Source organism: Delphinapterus leucas, unplaced genomic scaffold (assembly GCF_059928025.1).
Source record: "Delphinapterus leucas isolate spDelLeu-1000000601 "Yukka" unplaced genomic scaffold, BTC_Dleu_Yukka2 spDelLeu_asBTCV2_sq25, whole genome shotgun sequence".
In the NCBI taxonomy this organism is placed as follows: Eukaryota; Metazoa; Chordata; class Mammalia; order Artiodactyla; family Monodontidae; genus Delphinapterus; species Delphinapterus leucas.
The window spans coordinates 10,349,998-10,363,741 of NW_028322234.1; the positions used below are offsets into that span (position 1 = coordinate 10,349,998).

The 13,744-nt window shown below is 54.6% G+C and overlaps 1 protein-coding gene across 1 annotated transcript; it reads right to left on the reverse strand.

Moving 5' to 3' along the window:
- Positions 1-373: 373 nt before the first annotated feature.
- Positions 374-8,474, reverse strand: PODNL1 (podocan like 1). The gene is given in 12 exon segments (XM_089905888.1): positions 374-540; positions 663-811; positions 1,508-2,165; positions 2,613-2,728; positions 2,991-3,147; positions 3,393-3,502; positions 3,648-3,712; positions 3,992-4,085; positions 4,581-4,891; positions 4,894-4,951; positions 4,953-5,125; positions 8,453-8,474. Coding segments are annotated over 12 exon segments (2,064 nt in total). The 3' UTR covers positions 374-389.
- Between the last annotated feature and the right edge of the window lie 5,270 nt (positions 8,475-13,744).

Here is a 13,744-nt window from a genome sequence, read left to right on the forward strand (position 1 = left end):
CATCCCAGAGCTTCAGCTTCCCCTGCTGGACGCAGGGAAGATGAGAGCCCCTCCCACAAGCTGAAGGGCACCTGGTCGGTGGTGAACACTTGAAAGGGCTAGGCTTTATTGTTGCTGTGTCCATCTGCACGGGCAGTGGGGGAGTGTCCGGCAGGGTCGGAGTTGCCTGCACACCCAGTGTGCGAGCTGCACGCTTCAGTCTCTCCCTGGACTCCCTGTGTGTCGACGTGGCACCGGTGTCCCAGCATCCTGGCCAGCGTGGGTTAGGCGGGCCCAGCTCTCCAGGCCTGGGAGAGCCAGCTCGAGGCCCCAGGTTGGGCGCTGTCTCCTTAGTCCACAGCCCAGCAGAGCCCCAGGTGTCTGGACTGCTCTGCTGGGCCCCTCCAGGCTCAGGGGCCCCCTGCCCGTGGCCGACGTGGGGCTGTGGGTGGCAGCTGGACCAGGACTGGCTCAGGGTTACCCGTTGTGTCCACCACGCGAAGGTGCGGGAGGCCCAGGAAGGCCTCGGGCGCTATGCTGGTCACGTGAAGCCTGTTGGCCCTGGACCGAGAGGTGGGTGTGAGGGCGTTTTTGAGGGGAGGTGCCCCCCCAGGCCTGCTCACGTCCCCCACAGCCCTCCCTCGTCCACCTGGAGCCCCCTGGCCCTGCCACCCTCAGGGTACCTGAGGAAGAGGGCACGTAGGCGGGGCGTGCTGAGGAAGGCTTCGGGGCCCACGTGGCTGATGCGGTTGCCCTGCAGGTGCAGCTCCTCGAGGGCCTCAGGCAGGTCGGGGGGCACGAAGGACAGCTCGTTGTGGCTGAGGTCCAGCACCTGGGCATGCGGGCAGAGATGGCGCCGTGGCGGCCCCAGGCCCTGGGCCACCCGTTTAACCAAGCCCCAAACTGCTCTCCTCCCAGCCCGGTCCTTCTGCCCCCTCCCTCAGCTACTTTGTGACTGCCAAATCCTGCCCTCAACAGAGGTAAACTGAGTCCCCTCTGGGGCAGGCCCTGTTCTAGGTGGTGGGGGCCCAGACAGGCAGGGCCCCTGCCTGCTGCGGGAACCGTTGATTCAGTTAATCCCTCACAAAGATGGTGCTTCCTTTACCTCCTCGTGCCCTTCTGACAGCTGTTTGCTTATGATTGTTGCTGACTGCTCTCTCCCTAACTAGGATGTCTGTGCCAGGGGCCAGGAGCTGTGTCCTTCTGTGCCCAGTGGCATCTCCAGGACCTAGAGTAGCGCCCGGCACCCACAGATGGCTTGAATTCTGTGGCGTCAACAGCACTCAGAAGGAGCTAGAGGCTGGGGAGGTGGAGGGGTGGTCGTGGAGGACCAGGTGGCAGGGGCAGCACAGGCAAAGGCCTGGGGGCTGGATCTGTCTTATCCACCCCAGGGCTGGCCTGCAGTGGGAGCTCTCTTTCTGGCATCTCAGAGCCTTGCACGGGAGTTGCTGGGCAGGCAGGCCAGGGAGTGGAGGGGCCGTGGGGACACCTGCGGGCATTCAGTGTGGCCAAGCAGCCCACCCCTGACCTGGAGGGCCTGCAGCTCATGCCAGGTGCCAGGCCCGATGTCACCCACACGCAGCCGGTTATGCGCCAGGCAGAGCTCCTGAAGCTGGTCCAGGCCGGCCAGCGGCTCAGGCTCGAGGGCCCGCAGCTGGTTTCGCTGCAGCCGCAGGGTGCGCAGGCTGGCGGGCAGGCCAGAGGGCAGCAGGGTCAGCTGGTTGCCGGCCAGATCGAGGCTGCGCAGGGCCCGCAGCCGGCGGAAGGCCAGGCGGTGCACGCAGGCGCTGGCCAGGCGGTTATAGGCCAGGTTGAGCTCAGCCAGACTGGGCGTGGCGGCCAGATCGCGGGCACCCAGCGTGGTCACGCGGTTGTGGGGCAGCACCAGGGCCCGCAGGCGGCGGGGCAGCGCCTGGGGCACGCGGTCCAGCCCGTTGCCGTAGAGGTGCAGCGTGTGCAGGCCCCGCAGCGGCCGCAGTGCCCCGGCCGGCAGCCCTGCCGCCCCCAGCTGGTTGTGCTGTAGCAGCAGGTAGCGCAGCCCTCGCAGGCCGCGCAGCCGGGCAGCCTCCACCCGGCGGATGCGGTTGCGGCCCAGGTGCAGCACGGCCAGGGTGTGCGGCAGGCCGGCAGGCACCGCGGCCAGCTGGTTGTGGGACAGGTCCAGGTACTCGAGGCAGTGCAGCTTGCTGGCAGGAGAGAGAGGGTCGGCGTCGGGCTGGGCGCCCAGAGTGGGGGTTGTTGAGGACTGGTCCTGAGAGACGTAAGCTGGAGATTCCAACTTGGGGGTGATGAGTTGAGAGATCTGGGTAGGAGGTAAACCTGGGGGTGATCAGGGCAGATTCCGGCCTGAGGGTTAAATGTAGGGGTGACCAGGACAGAGTTCTGGGTCTGAGATGTTCATGTGGCAGCAGTGTCGTTGGGTAGTAGGACCGAGGCCCAGGGTGGTTGGAGACAAGGATGCTGCCAGGTGCTTGGCTGAGCCTGGCCCAACGTAGGCGCTCACCAAGTGAGGCCTTGAGTTAAGAGTCATACAGAGGTGGGGGATGGAGGCCTGAGGCCCCCAGATGCTGAATCCTCAGCCCCTACTGCCGGTACGAGGCCGCACCCCCGAACCCCCTGTCCCCAGGCCCCACCTGAACGTGGCGGCATGCAGGCCGCTGTCCGTCAGCTGGTTGTGCTGAAGGTAGAGCTCCCGGAGGTGGGTCTGGCGACTCAGGGCTCCTCGGGGCACCTTGGAGATGAGGTTGTTCTGGGAAGGGAGCAGAGCATGAGACTGAGGGTCCGGGACAGAGGGCAGTGGGGAGCCACAGAGGGCTCTTGAGTAAGGGACCAGGAGCTCGCTTGAGCAAGGCTGCCCACAGAGAGCTTGTGAGCGATCAGTGCCAGTGGAAGGGACTCAAAGACATTTCTGACTACTGGGATAACAAGGAGGTGTCGGGGTCCCGCAGGAGAGAGGTGCAGGGAGCCCAGGGAGGTGGGGACACGGGTATGGTAAGGGGAAGGAGGGGCACCTGCAGGTGGAGCCGCTCCAGCGAGGACGGCAGGCTGGGTGGCACATAGCTGAGCCGGTTGCTGGAGAGACTGAGGGTGACGACTGCCTGGGAGCCATGGAAGGCGTCGGGGGGCAGGCCCGTGTTGTTCAGCTGGTTGTTGTGGAGGTACACGGACCTGAGGGGAGCCAGGCTCCAGCCACCAACCCCGCCCTGGCCTCCCCACCGCCCCGCACCCCAGCCACCTTCAGTGTGAGAGTGCGTATGTGTGTGTGTGTGAGCGTGCGTGCTCTCTGCTTCAGTCTTGAGTTCTCCAAACAGAGCATCCAGGGCCCTGTCTCCCCACCAGACCCCCCCCCCAAGGTGGGGAGTGACCCCAGGCACATCTGAGACCCCTGGGGCCTGGGCTGGGCCTGGGGCTACCTGAGCGCAGGCTTCTCCCCAAAGGTGAGCGGGAAGATCTCCGTCACTTCGTTAGCAGCCAGATCAGCGACACGGAGGGAGCGGGGCAGAAACTGGGGGGCCACAGAGAGCTGCGGGAGCACAGCTGCACTGGTCCTGTGGCCCCGCTCCTGCACCCCACTGCCCGCTGTCCCATCTACCCTCTGGGCTATGTGACCCCAGCCCGGCTGCACCCCTGTGTGTGTGTGTGTGTGTGTGTGTGTGAGGGGGGCTCACCTTGTTGTGGGCCACGTAGATGTGCTGCAGCTGCGTGAGGGACTCAAAGGCCTCGTCAGGCAGGCCTGTGAATGAGGTGGGCAGTGAGGGGACCGCTGGTGTGGGGTGGGGGCAGGGCAGAGTCTGTGCCCCCACCCAGCCAGGGACTGGCAGAGGCTCCTCCAGGCCCCGCCCCCCACGTCCTCAAAAGCCACAGCCCCTGCCCCCCATCCCCTGAGTTTCCATCCTGCTCGGCAAAGGGCAGTGCAGGGAAAAGCCGCAGACCTGCCCACAGACCGAGCTGGGGAGGGAGAGGGCAGCGGGGACTGTGGTGGGGAGGGGCCGCCTCCCGTTGTCCCCCTCACCCTCGGAGGAGATGAGGTTGTTGTGGAGATTGAGGGTCCGCAAGCTGCTAAGGCGTGACAGCTCGTTGTAGGGGAGCTCCTGGAGCTGGTTGTTCTGTGGGGCAGGGAGAGGGGCGCTCACACCCTGACCCCCGTGACCCTGGGCCCTGCTTCTCAGCTTCCCGTCAGCCTGAGCAGTGAGCTCTGACACCCCATCACCCTCTACTTGATCCCAAATGCCTTATTACCTCGGAACAACCCTGTAACCAAAAAGAGAGTGGCCCCCAGCGCCCCATGCACCCCTACAGTTGATCTCAAATGCCCCGCCACGCTGACCCCAAGCAACCCCGTAATCACCGGACGTTGACTTCCCCGACACCCCTAAACCTTCAGCCCCTCCCACTTCCAATATCTATGCCCCCACCTCCTCTCACCGGACACACAGGGCCCTGCACCCTCCTCAAGGCCGACTTGCATCTGTGCCAAGACCCTCACGCCCAATGCCTCACCCCTGCACGTGGACCCCACACCCCATCACCCTCAACCCAACCACTCCCCAGGCTCCCCGCTTCCCCTGGGAGCTACCCTGCGCCCCCACCCCAGGCCCCACCTGCAGGGAGAGGTGTTGAGCTGCCCTGGTGATGTGGTCCGGGAACACCCGAAGGTCCAGGCCAGCACAGTCCACTGTGTCAGCCCGGGGGCAGGAGCAGCGTCGGGGGCAGGCCCGGGGCGGGGGCTGCGAACTCTCCCCCAGGTGGGGGAACGAGGCGTCCTCCATGCCGAGGGCGGGCGGGGGCCCAGGCAGCAGCAGGGGCAACAGCAGTAGGCTCAGCCACTGGGAGTTGAGGGACGGCTCAGGGTGTCCCCAGGCTGGGCACCGGGTCACCATGGCGACAGGAGCATCCCCGCATGGAGGGGGGCGGGCAGGCAGGCCCCACCCTCAGACCCTCCCCTGCCCCGACTTACCATAGCCAGCCCCAGGTCTGCCGTCTTGCCGGAACTGCTGACCAGGGTTCCCTAATGGAAAGCAGGCGGTCACCTCCTGGAGGTTCTTCTGTGGCCGCCACCGCCCCCCATCTCTTGGCGCTGGCCACCCTCCCCCCGCCAGCCTGTTCTCCCAGGGGTTCAGGGAAGCTGGCCCACCCTTTCGCCGCCCTGTGGAGGGCAGGCAGGCGCCGGATGGGGTGATGAGGACAGGCCAGCCTGTACCCTCTGTCCCACCCACCTCCCCCCAATCCTCCGCGCCACCCCCCCCCCCCCGCCGCCTCCCCAGCTCTGCTTGCGTAACCTCGGCCAGCCTGGGCCGGGCCACAGGAGCGAGGAATGTTTGGGGGAAAGCTGAGATTTGCCCTGTCTGGTATTTGGGCCAACCGCAAAGAGTAGAGGTGGGGGCAGAGGAGTGGAGGATGCTTCAGGCCACAGGAGGGTCCCCAAGGAACCGGCGCTGGGGCAGGCCTGGGCTCTGCCTGCCAGTCCAGACACCGGTCTGTGGGCTCCCAGCCAGGTCTGCCATCTGGGCCCCTCCTCCCCCCTGCCAGCTGGCCTCGCTGGCAGCCAGGCTCCCCCATCCCCAAATAGCCACAGCCGCCGCCCAAAAAGAAATTACACGTATTGAGGCACCAGCCTGGTGGTTAAGGACGTGCACTCAGTGGCAGCCTGCCTGGGCTTGAACCTGGGCTCTGCCACCTCTCCAGGCCTTGGTTTCCCACTCTGCAAAGTGGGAGAATAGTTGCCTCGCCTCCCGGGAGTGGTGTAAGGATTAAATGAAATCATGCATAAGAAGGGGGTGAGGGCTTCCCTGGTGGCGCAGTGGTTGAGAGTCCGCCTGCCGATGCAGGGGACACGGGTTCGTGCCCCGGTCCGGGAAGATCCCACATGCCGCGGAGCGGCTGGGCCCGTGAGCCATGGCCGCTGAGCCTGCACGTCCGGAGCCTGTGCTCTGCGACGGGAGAGGCCACAGAGGTGAGAGGCCCGCGTACTGCAAAAAAAAAAAAAAAAAGAAGGGGGTGAGACGGTGCCCAGTACATGCCAGGCCCTCAACCGCAGAGCGGAAGTGTGTGCTGAGGGGTGAGGAAGCCCGTCTCTGCCCCAGGTCCGATCCCCCGAGACACGCCACTTACCCGCGAGACTTCAGAGAAGTCATTTTCCTGTCAAACCTCAGCTTTCCAATGCATAAAATGCAGCTGACAGAAGACCCCCTCCTCAAAAGGCGGTCACAAGGCAAAGGCAGGTAGTGGGCTGAAATTTCCAAGCATAGCATCTGCCCCACAAGTGCTCAGCTTGGGTTGGAGTGGCTGATGGGCTGCTCAGAGGGCATGAAGGAGATTGGGGTCTCTCAGAAACAGACTGAGATGAGGACTGAGTGTATTTGTCTGGGAGACAGCAGCTGTAGGGGAGCAGGGATGTGGCAGAGAGAAGGAAGGGAACAGTCATGAATCGATGAGTTATCACTGGGGTAATCAACTTGCCTGGAACTTGCCAACTTTAGCTCTCAAAATCCTGCATCTGGGGAACCCTCAGTCCTGGTCACATTGGGATAGTTTGGTCACTCTTGTAATTAAGCAAATTCTCACTATAGGCAGCTGGGGCTCAGTCCCACTGGGGAACCCTGGGGGATCAGAGTCATCTCATCCGAGGGGTGAGAGAGCTGGGGTATTGATCCTCCAACTCCCTCCATCAGTCACTGGTTGAGAGCTGCCCCCAAGGGATCTGAATTCCCTGGCAGTTTGGGTAGAGTAGACTCCATCCCTAAAGAGATATTACATGCCTGCTGGTGAGGCCAGAGGCGGGCATGGTAGGCCCCAGACAGCACCAACTACAGGGGGCTTGGGGGGGGGGTGTCAAGCCATGGGGTGATGGAAGTGAAGTATATCAGGTGGGCGGGAAGAAGGGACTAAGATGTGGAAGAATGATGGAGACAGAGGGTGTCTGTATTATTAATCCCTCTTCCACAGAGGAGGAAACTTGGACCCAAAAATGTACTCATTTGACCACGTTTCCCAGGACTGTGTGGCCTCAGGAGAGGGGTCCCTCAGGGCTAGGACAGAAGACATGTCTTAGCTTCGACCAGAAGAGAACAATGGGCCCCACTCCAGGCTCTCCCTGTGGGACTGACCACCACTAGCTTGGACATTGTGTAGAAGGCCCTTAGTCTCCCTAGCAGCGTAATGCGGCCAGCCCCACAGATTTACTGAACTACCGCACTGACCCTAACCCCAGGGAAGTGGCAATGAGAACCAAGCTGTGTGTTTCTGGCAGGCCTCTTAAAGTTGCAAAGGATAGAGAATCCAAGCCAAACTAACTAATACAAACAAGGGTACTTATTAACTCATGAATGGAAATGTTGAGGGGCTGTCCTTCAGGCATAGCTGGATCCAGGGACTCAAATGACACCTTAAGGATGGAGTCTCTCTCTACCTCTCAGCTCTACTGGCAGTGCCAAGATATCTCCAGCTTTAGTCCTGCTGAAAGCCCCAAGGTTATATGTCATTGGCCTAGCTTTGGTCACATGTCCATCTGGAATCAGTCCCCGTGGCCACAGAGAGATGGAATGTGCTGATTGGCTAGGAACATAATCACCACTCTTGTAAATGACCCACTGGCCTTATCTTCCTGCAACAAGCTCCCTTCTCTACACTCTGCAGTGCCCAGCCCAGTCCAGCCCATCCCAGCTCTGCCCAGCCCAGCTCAGTCCTCCACTGCCCTGCCCTGCCCAGGAGGGAGTTCTGCAGGGACAGCAAAGGAGTATGGTCCACCAATGTAGAGCCTGGCAGAATCAGCATTTAGTACACCTTATGAAATGCATGTAGAATTGTGTCTGTACGTGTGGGGAAGTTTGCATGGGGAAGGGCTGTTGGTGTCTCTTGGTTTCCCTGAGGCTCTGATCTCAGAGTAGGGATGACTGTGGAGTCAGCGGGTTGCAGTAACACTGTGGGCAGCTAGTGCAGCAATCTGGTCTTATTTTGGTTGGTGGGAAGAAGAGGCAGGGTTGATGTAGGAGGGAGCAAGAAGCTGATGGAAAATGTAGTTTTTTCCCAATTAGAAGAGGAAAGGAGGGGTCTTAACTCAGTAGCAATTAATGATCCCAAGGCACACCTTGGGCCTGCCCCTCCTCATCCTATGATGGCATCCAGCCCTGAGACACAGGCTAAGGCCAAATTCCTCAGTCAGCCTTCATCTGGCTGATAAGCCCCTCAGGATCTGGACCCAGTCCATAAAATTACTGATATTTAGACAGGCATATGGCTGCCTAGAATAAAGAACTACATTTCCTAGGCTCCCTTGCAGGTGGATGTGGCCGTATGTAAGCAGAAGTGGTATGTACAACTTTGAGGAAAGGGGGGTGCTTTTCTGTTTCCTACTGATGGAATGTAGATGTGATGGCTGGAACTCCATCAGCCATTTTGGGCCATGACATTGCCTTGGGACTAGAGGCCTTGAATGGTGGAGCAACAAGATAGCAGGAACCTGGGTCTCACATACCATGGAAGGCTGTGCTACCCATGGACTGACCAGTGTTTTGATCACCTCCTGTTGACCCCGTTGGTGAAAGAGGACTCACATGCCCTAAACAGTACAAGATGGCCAAACACATGACACCTAATATGGATAGATGACGTCATCTGACGATTAGTTAGTCACATTCACAGGCCAGAATTGGAGGAGGGCACTGAGCCACCTGGTTGGGCGTACACTCAGCAGCTGAACCAAGAAGCAGGGGCTGTGGGAGATGGGCTTGGTAGTGACAAAAGGGAGGGGTGACCTCTGGTTCCCATCAGAGGATGTGATTGTCTTGTTTGAATAATTTCTCAGTCTGGCAGAGAGGTGAAACCCATTAGGTCGAGGACCACGTGGGGTGTGGCTAGTCTGGCTGATAGAGAAACAAGTCAGGTGGTTGGGGGTGGGGATGCATATCTGACAAAAGCAGGGAAACACAGTTAGACCTTGGAGGCCCTACGAGACTCAAAGATATCAAAGCAGCCCCTGGAATTTCAGGCTTTTCCGAACAACCAGCGCCAGTCATTTTGACCAGGCGTGAAAAAGAGGTATCTCTCTTGTTTAAGCCACCATTTCCCTCTCTTTTATTTCTTCTCTCCCCCACCACCCTTTTCTTTTCTTTTCTTTTTTCTCTCTTTTTTTTTTTGGCTGTGCCTGACTAGGGATTGAACCCACACTACCTGCCGGTGGAAGCGCAGAGTCCTAACCACTGGCCCACCAGGGAATTCCCTCCCCTCCTCTCACCTCACTGTAGAGACACAGCGTGGATTATATTCACCAAGGAGAAAGTCTAGAAGGAAAACAGAAGGGAGTCCAAGGGAGACCCCCAAGGGATGCTTATGCTTGAGGGGTGGGCAGAAGAGAAGCCAGCGATGGCCATGGAGAAGGAGGGTCAGAAAGGAACCTGAAAGTATCTGGTAAAACTAAAGATGTGCCTGCCACATACTCGTTGGTGATGGTTAAATGTGTCAAATATAAAATCATATGATAACATTTCATTGGGTCATGGGACCCCCCAGATGAAACACTCTTTCTGGGCACATCTGTGAGGGTGTTTCCAGAGGAGCTTAGCATGGGTATCAGTGGACTCAGTAAACTCAGTGACCCTCCCCATTGTGCCTGGGCATCATCCAATCTACAGCAGCTCTGAACAGAATGAAAGACGGAGGAAGGAGGAACTCACCCCTTTTCTCTTGTCCTGCCTGCCTGCTTGAGCTGGGACATCAGTCTTCTCTTGCCCCAGGACTGGGATGTACGCCATCGGCTCCCCTGGTTCTCAGACTGGAATTATGCCACCGGCCTTCCCGGGTCCCCAGCTTCCAGACAGCAGCTTGTGGGGCTTCTCATCCTCCATAATCACTTAAGTCAATTCCTCATGATAAATCTCCTTTTATTTGTATAGATTTTATATAAATACATAAAAGGATACACATGCCTATATATGTAAAAGGATATATATAGCAACTGTATTATATATATCCATATATACTATATATACACATATTTTATATATATACGCACGCACATTTTATATGTGTGTGTGTGTGTATATATATATATATATATATATTTCCTTGAACTGCATGCGTCCACTTATACATGGATTTTTTTTCACTAAATTTGTGCTACAGTACCACACCATGGCGGGCTGAATCTGTAGATCTGGAACCTTGGATTTGAAGGGCCAACTGTAAACTTATACACGGATTCTTGACTATGCAGAGGGTCAGCGTCCAAACCCTCACACTGTTCAACGGTCAAATGTATATACGTGTATATTGGGCAGGCAAGATCATTCCACAGAGCAAACAACCCCAACAGTTAGTGACTAACATCAGAGTCGGTCATCCCCACACCGCGATCTCAATAGATCAGCAGCAGGGGCCTCGGAGCCACAGTCACTCTGCGATCCAGTCCAAGAGAGACCGCACTGGCTTGAACAGCAGCCTCTGCGTGGCTGGCGCAGTTGAAGAGAGAGACTCCCCAACACTTTTTCAGGGCTTCCACTCTGAAGGGCCCCTCTACCCTCCTGCTCGCGTCTCATTGGCAAGGATTAGTCACGTGGTCCTGCGTGACCGCAAGGAAGGGAGAAATCGACGGGGGCTGGGCGGGGCACCGGGCTGGCGAAGAGAAGCAAGTGGAATATTAGGAATATTACCCTCTCTGCGACACCCAAGGACCAGCCATCTCTTCTTACACAGCCCCAACACGTAGGCACAAGGACGTTCCCTGCAGGCGCGTTAACTGGAATAAGAATTCTCTCTTGCTCTCCATCTCACAAGGCTGGCAACTTCATTTCCGCAGAGAACCGCCCCCCCCCCCTCACCAAATCCCCTGATCAGAAGCAACTTTTTGGACTCTGTTTCCTCTTCCCTGCCTTATTTTTCTTCCTGGCATTTCTCACATCCTAATTTATATTTCTGCCCACTGGCCGTCTCCCCCACCTGAATATTAGCTGTATGGAGGTGGGCACCAATGTCTCCCCAAACCTAGAACAGTGCGTCTTGAGTGCCAGGTGATCCATGAACATGTGTTGTGTGAGCGAGTGAAAAAAATCCCGTAAGAGGGGAATAGATAAACAGACAAAAAAAAAAAGTGTCCTATTAAAATAATAGACAGCAAGATCTAGGACGCACAAGGGACTCTACACATATTGTATTCATTTCCTGCGGCCATTGTAACCAATGACCACAAACTGGATGGCTTTAAACAACATCAACAGATTCGTTTCAGAAGTCCAAATTATTTATTTGGACTTGTGGAGGCTAGAAGTCCAAAGTCGAGATGTTGGCAGGGTTGGTTCCGTTCGGAGACTACTTTGTCTCTCTTCCAGTTTCTAGTGGTTGCTGGCAATCCTTGCTGTTCCTGAGTTTGTAGCTGCATCACGCAAATCTCTGCCTCAGTTTCCACGTGGCCTTTTCTTCTCTCTGTGTGTGTGTCTGTGTTTCTCCTCTTCTGTCTCTTTTAAGGACGCCGGTCATTGGATTTAGGGCACACCCGGTTAATCCAGGATAATCTCACAATCCTTCATTTAAATATATCTTTTTTTCCCAATAAGGTCATACTCACATGTTCTGGGGGTTAGGACGTCAGCACATCTTTTTGTGGATCACCATTCAAACCACTATACGGATTAGTGTGAGTCGAGCTAATCTTGTGAAGAGAAAAAAAAGTTGCAGAGCCAGGCTAACAATAGCGATCATTTTCATAAACTAAACATTTTCATAAGTTGGCTGTCTCTGAGGGGAGAACTGGGTGGCTAGTGCTGAGAGGAGAGGGGGCTTGCCACCAAATATCCTTGTATATCTGTTGAATAAAAAATTTGATTGAGATATAGATGACATACAATAAAAATGAAAATATTTAAAGCATAGATGAGTCAAAACTCATTTCTGCCACTGGAGACTGTCATACTAAGTGAAGTAAGTCAGAAAGAGAAAGACAAATACCATATGGTATCACTTGTATGTGGAATCTAAAATACGACACAAATGAACCTATCTATGAAACACAAACAGACTCACAGACATAGAGAACAGACTGGTGGTTGCCAAGGGGGAGGGGGTTGGAGGAGGGATGGAATGGAGGCTGGGGTTAGCAGATGGAAGCTTTTATATAGAATGGATAAGCAACAAGGTCCTCCTGTAGAGCACAGAGAACTATATTCAATATCCTGTGATAAACTATAATAAAAAAGAATATTTTAAAAAAGAATATATATTTATAACGGAATCACTTTGCTGTACAGCAGTTAACACAACATTGTAAATCAAATATACTTCAATTAAAAAAAAACTCATCATTTCAAAACTCAACATGGATGCACCTGTGATGAAACCATCACCATGGTTTAGTGAACATTTCCATCACCCCCAAAAGTATCTTCATGCCCCTTTGTCAGCCTTCTCTCCCTCCCTCCCTTTACTCCCCACCCCAGGCAACCACTGGTCTGCTGTCACCATAGATTAGGTTGCATTTTCTAGAAATTAATATAAATGGAATCACAGAGTGTGTACTTTTTGTTGTCTGACTTCTTCCATTTGGTAGCAAGGTTTATCCATGTTGTCAAATGTAACCATAGTGGTTTTTAAAAAATTATCTTTATTTTTTAAATTAAGATATAATTGACATAAAACATAGTTTTACGTGTACCATAGTTCGTTCTTTTCTATTACTTGATAGTCTCCAGTGAATGGATAGACCAACTTTTTTTAATCACATGTTGATGGACTTTTGGCTTGTTTCCCATTTTTGGATGATACAAATAAGGCTGCTGTGGATAGTCATATATGAGTCTTTGAATAAACATATGTCTTTTAAAAAATATTTATTTATTTGGCTGTGCCAGGTCTTAGGTGCAGCACGCAGGATCTTTGTTGCAGCATGCAGGATCTTTAGTTGCAGCATGTGGGATCTAGTTCCCTGACCAGGGATGGAACCTGGGCCCCCTGCATTGGGAGCGCAGAGTCTTAGCCACTGGACTACCAGGGAAGTCCCAAACATATGTCTTTTAGAAACTTCGGTAAATATGTAGGAGTGAAATGGCTGGATTGTATGGTAAGTGTACATTTAACTTTTTAAGAAACTGCCAAACTGTCTTCCAAAGTGGTTGTGTCATTTTCCACTCCCGCCAGCAGTCTAAGAGAGTCCTAGTTCCTCCACATCCTTGCCAACACTTAGTGTAGTCAGTCTGTTTAATTTTAGCCATTTTAGTGAATGTGTAGTGGTACATCATTGTGACTTTATTTGCTTTCCCTTAATGACTAATAATGTTGAGTAACTTTTTATGTGCTTACCGCCCATTCTATGTCTTCCTCCTGCTGAATTTTCAATCGTGTGAATATAATACTTATTAAGAATCAAATGATTGCACCCATTAAGTTGGTTTGTATCAAACAAACAAACCAGAAGATAGCAAGTGTTGACGAGGTTGTAGAGAAATTGCAACACTTGAGCACTGGGAGGAATGTAAAATGGTACAGCTGCTGTGGAAAACAGTATGGCAGTTCCTCAAAAAATTAAACATAAAATTATGTTCCAGCAATTCCACTTTTGGGTATACACCCAAAAAAACCAAAACAGGGAATCGAACAGATATTTGCGCACCATGTTCATAACACCACTATTCACAATAGTCAAGTGTCGATTGGTGGCTGAATGGATAAACAAAATGTGATATATTCACACAATGAAATATTATTCAGCCCTAAAAAGGAAGGAAATTCTGACACATGCTACAACATGGATGAACTAGAGGACATTATGTTAAGTGAAATA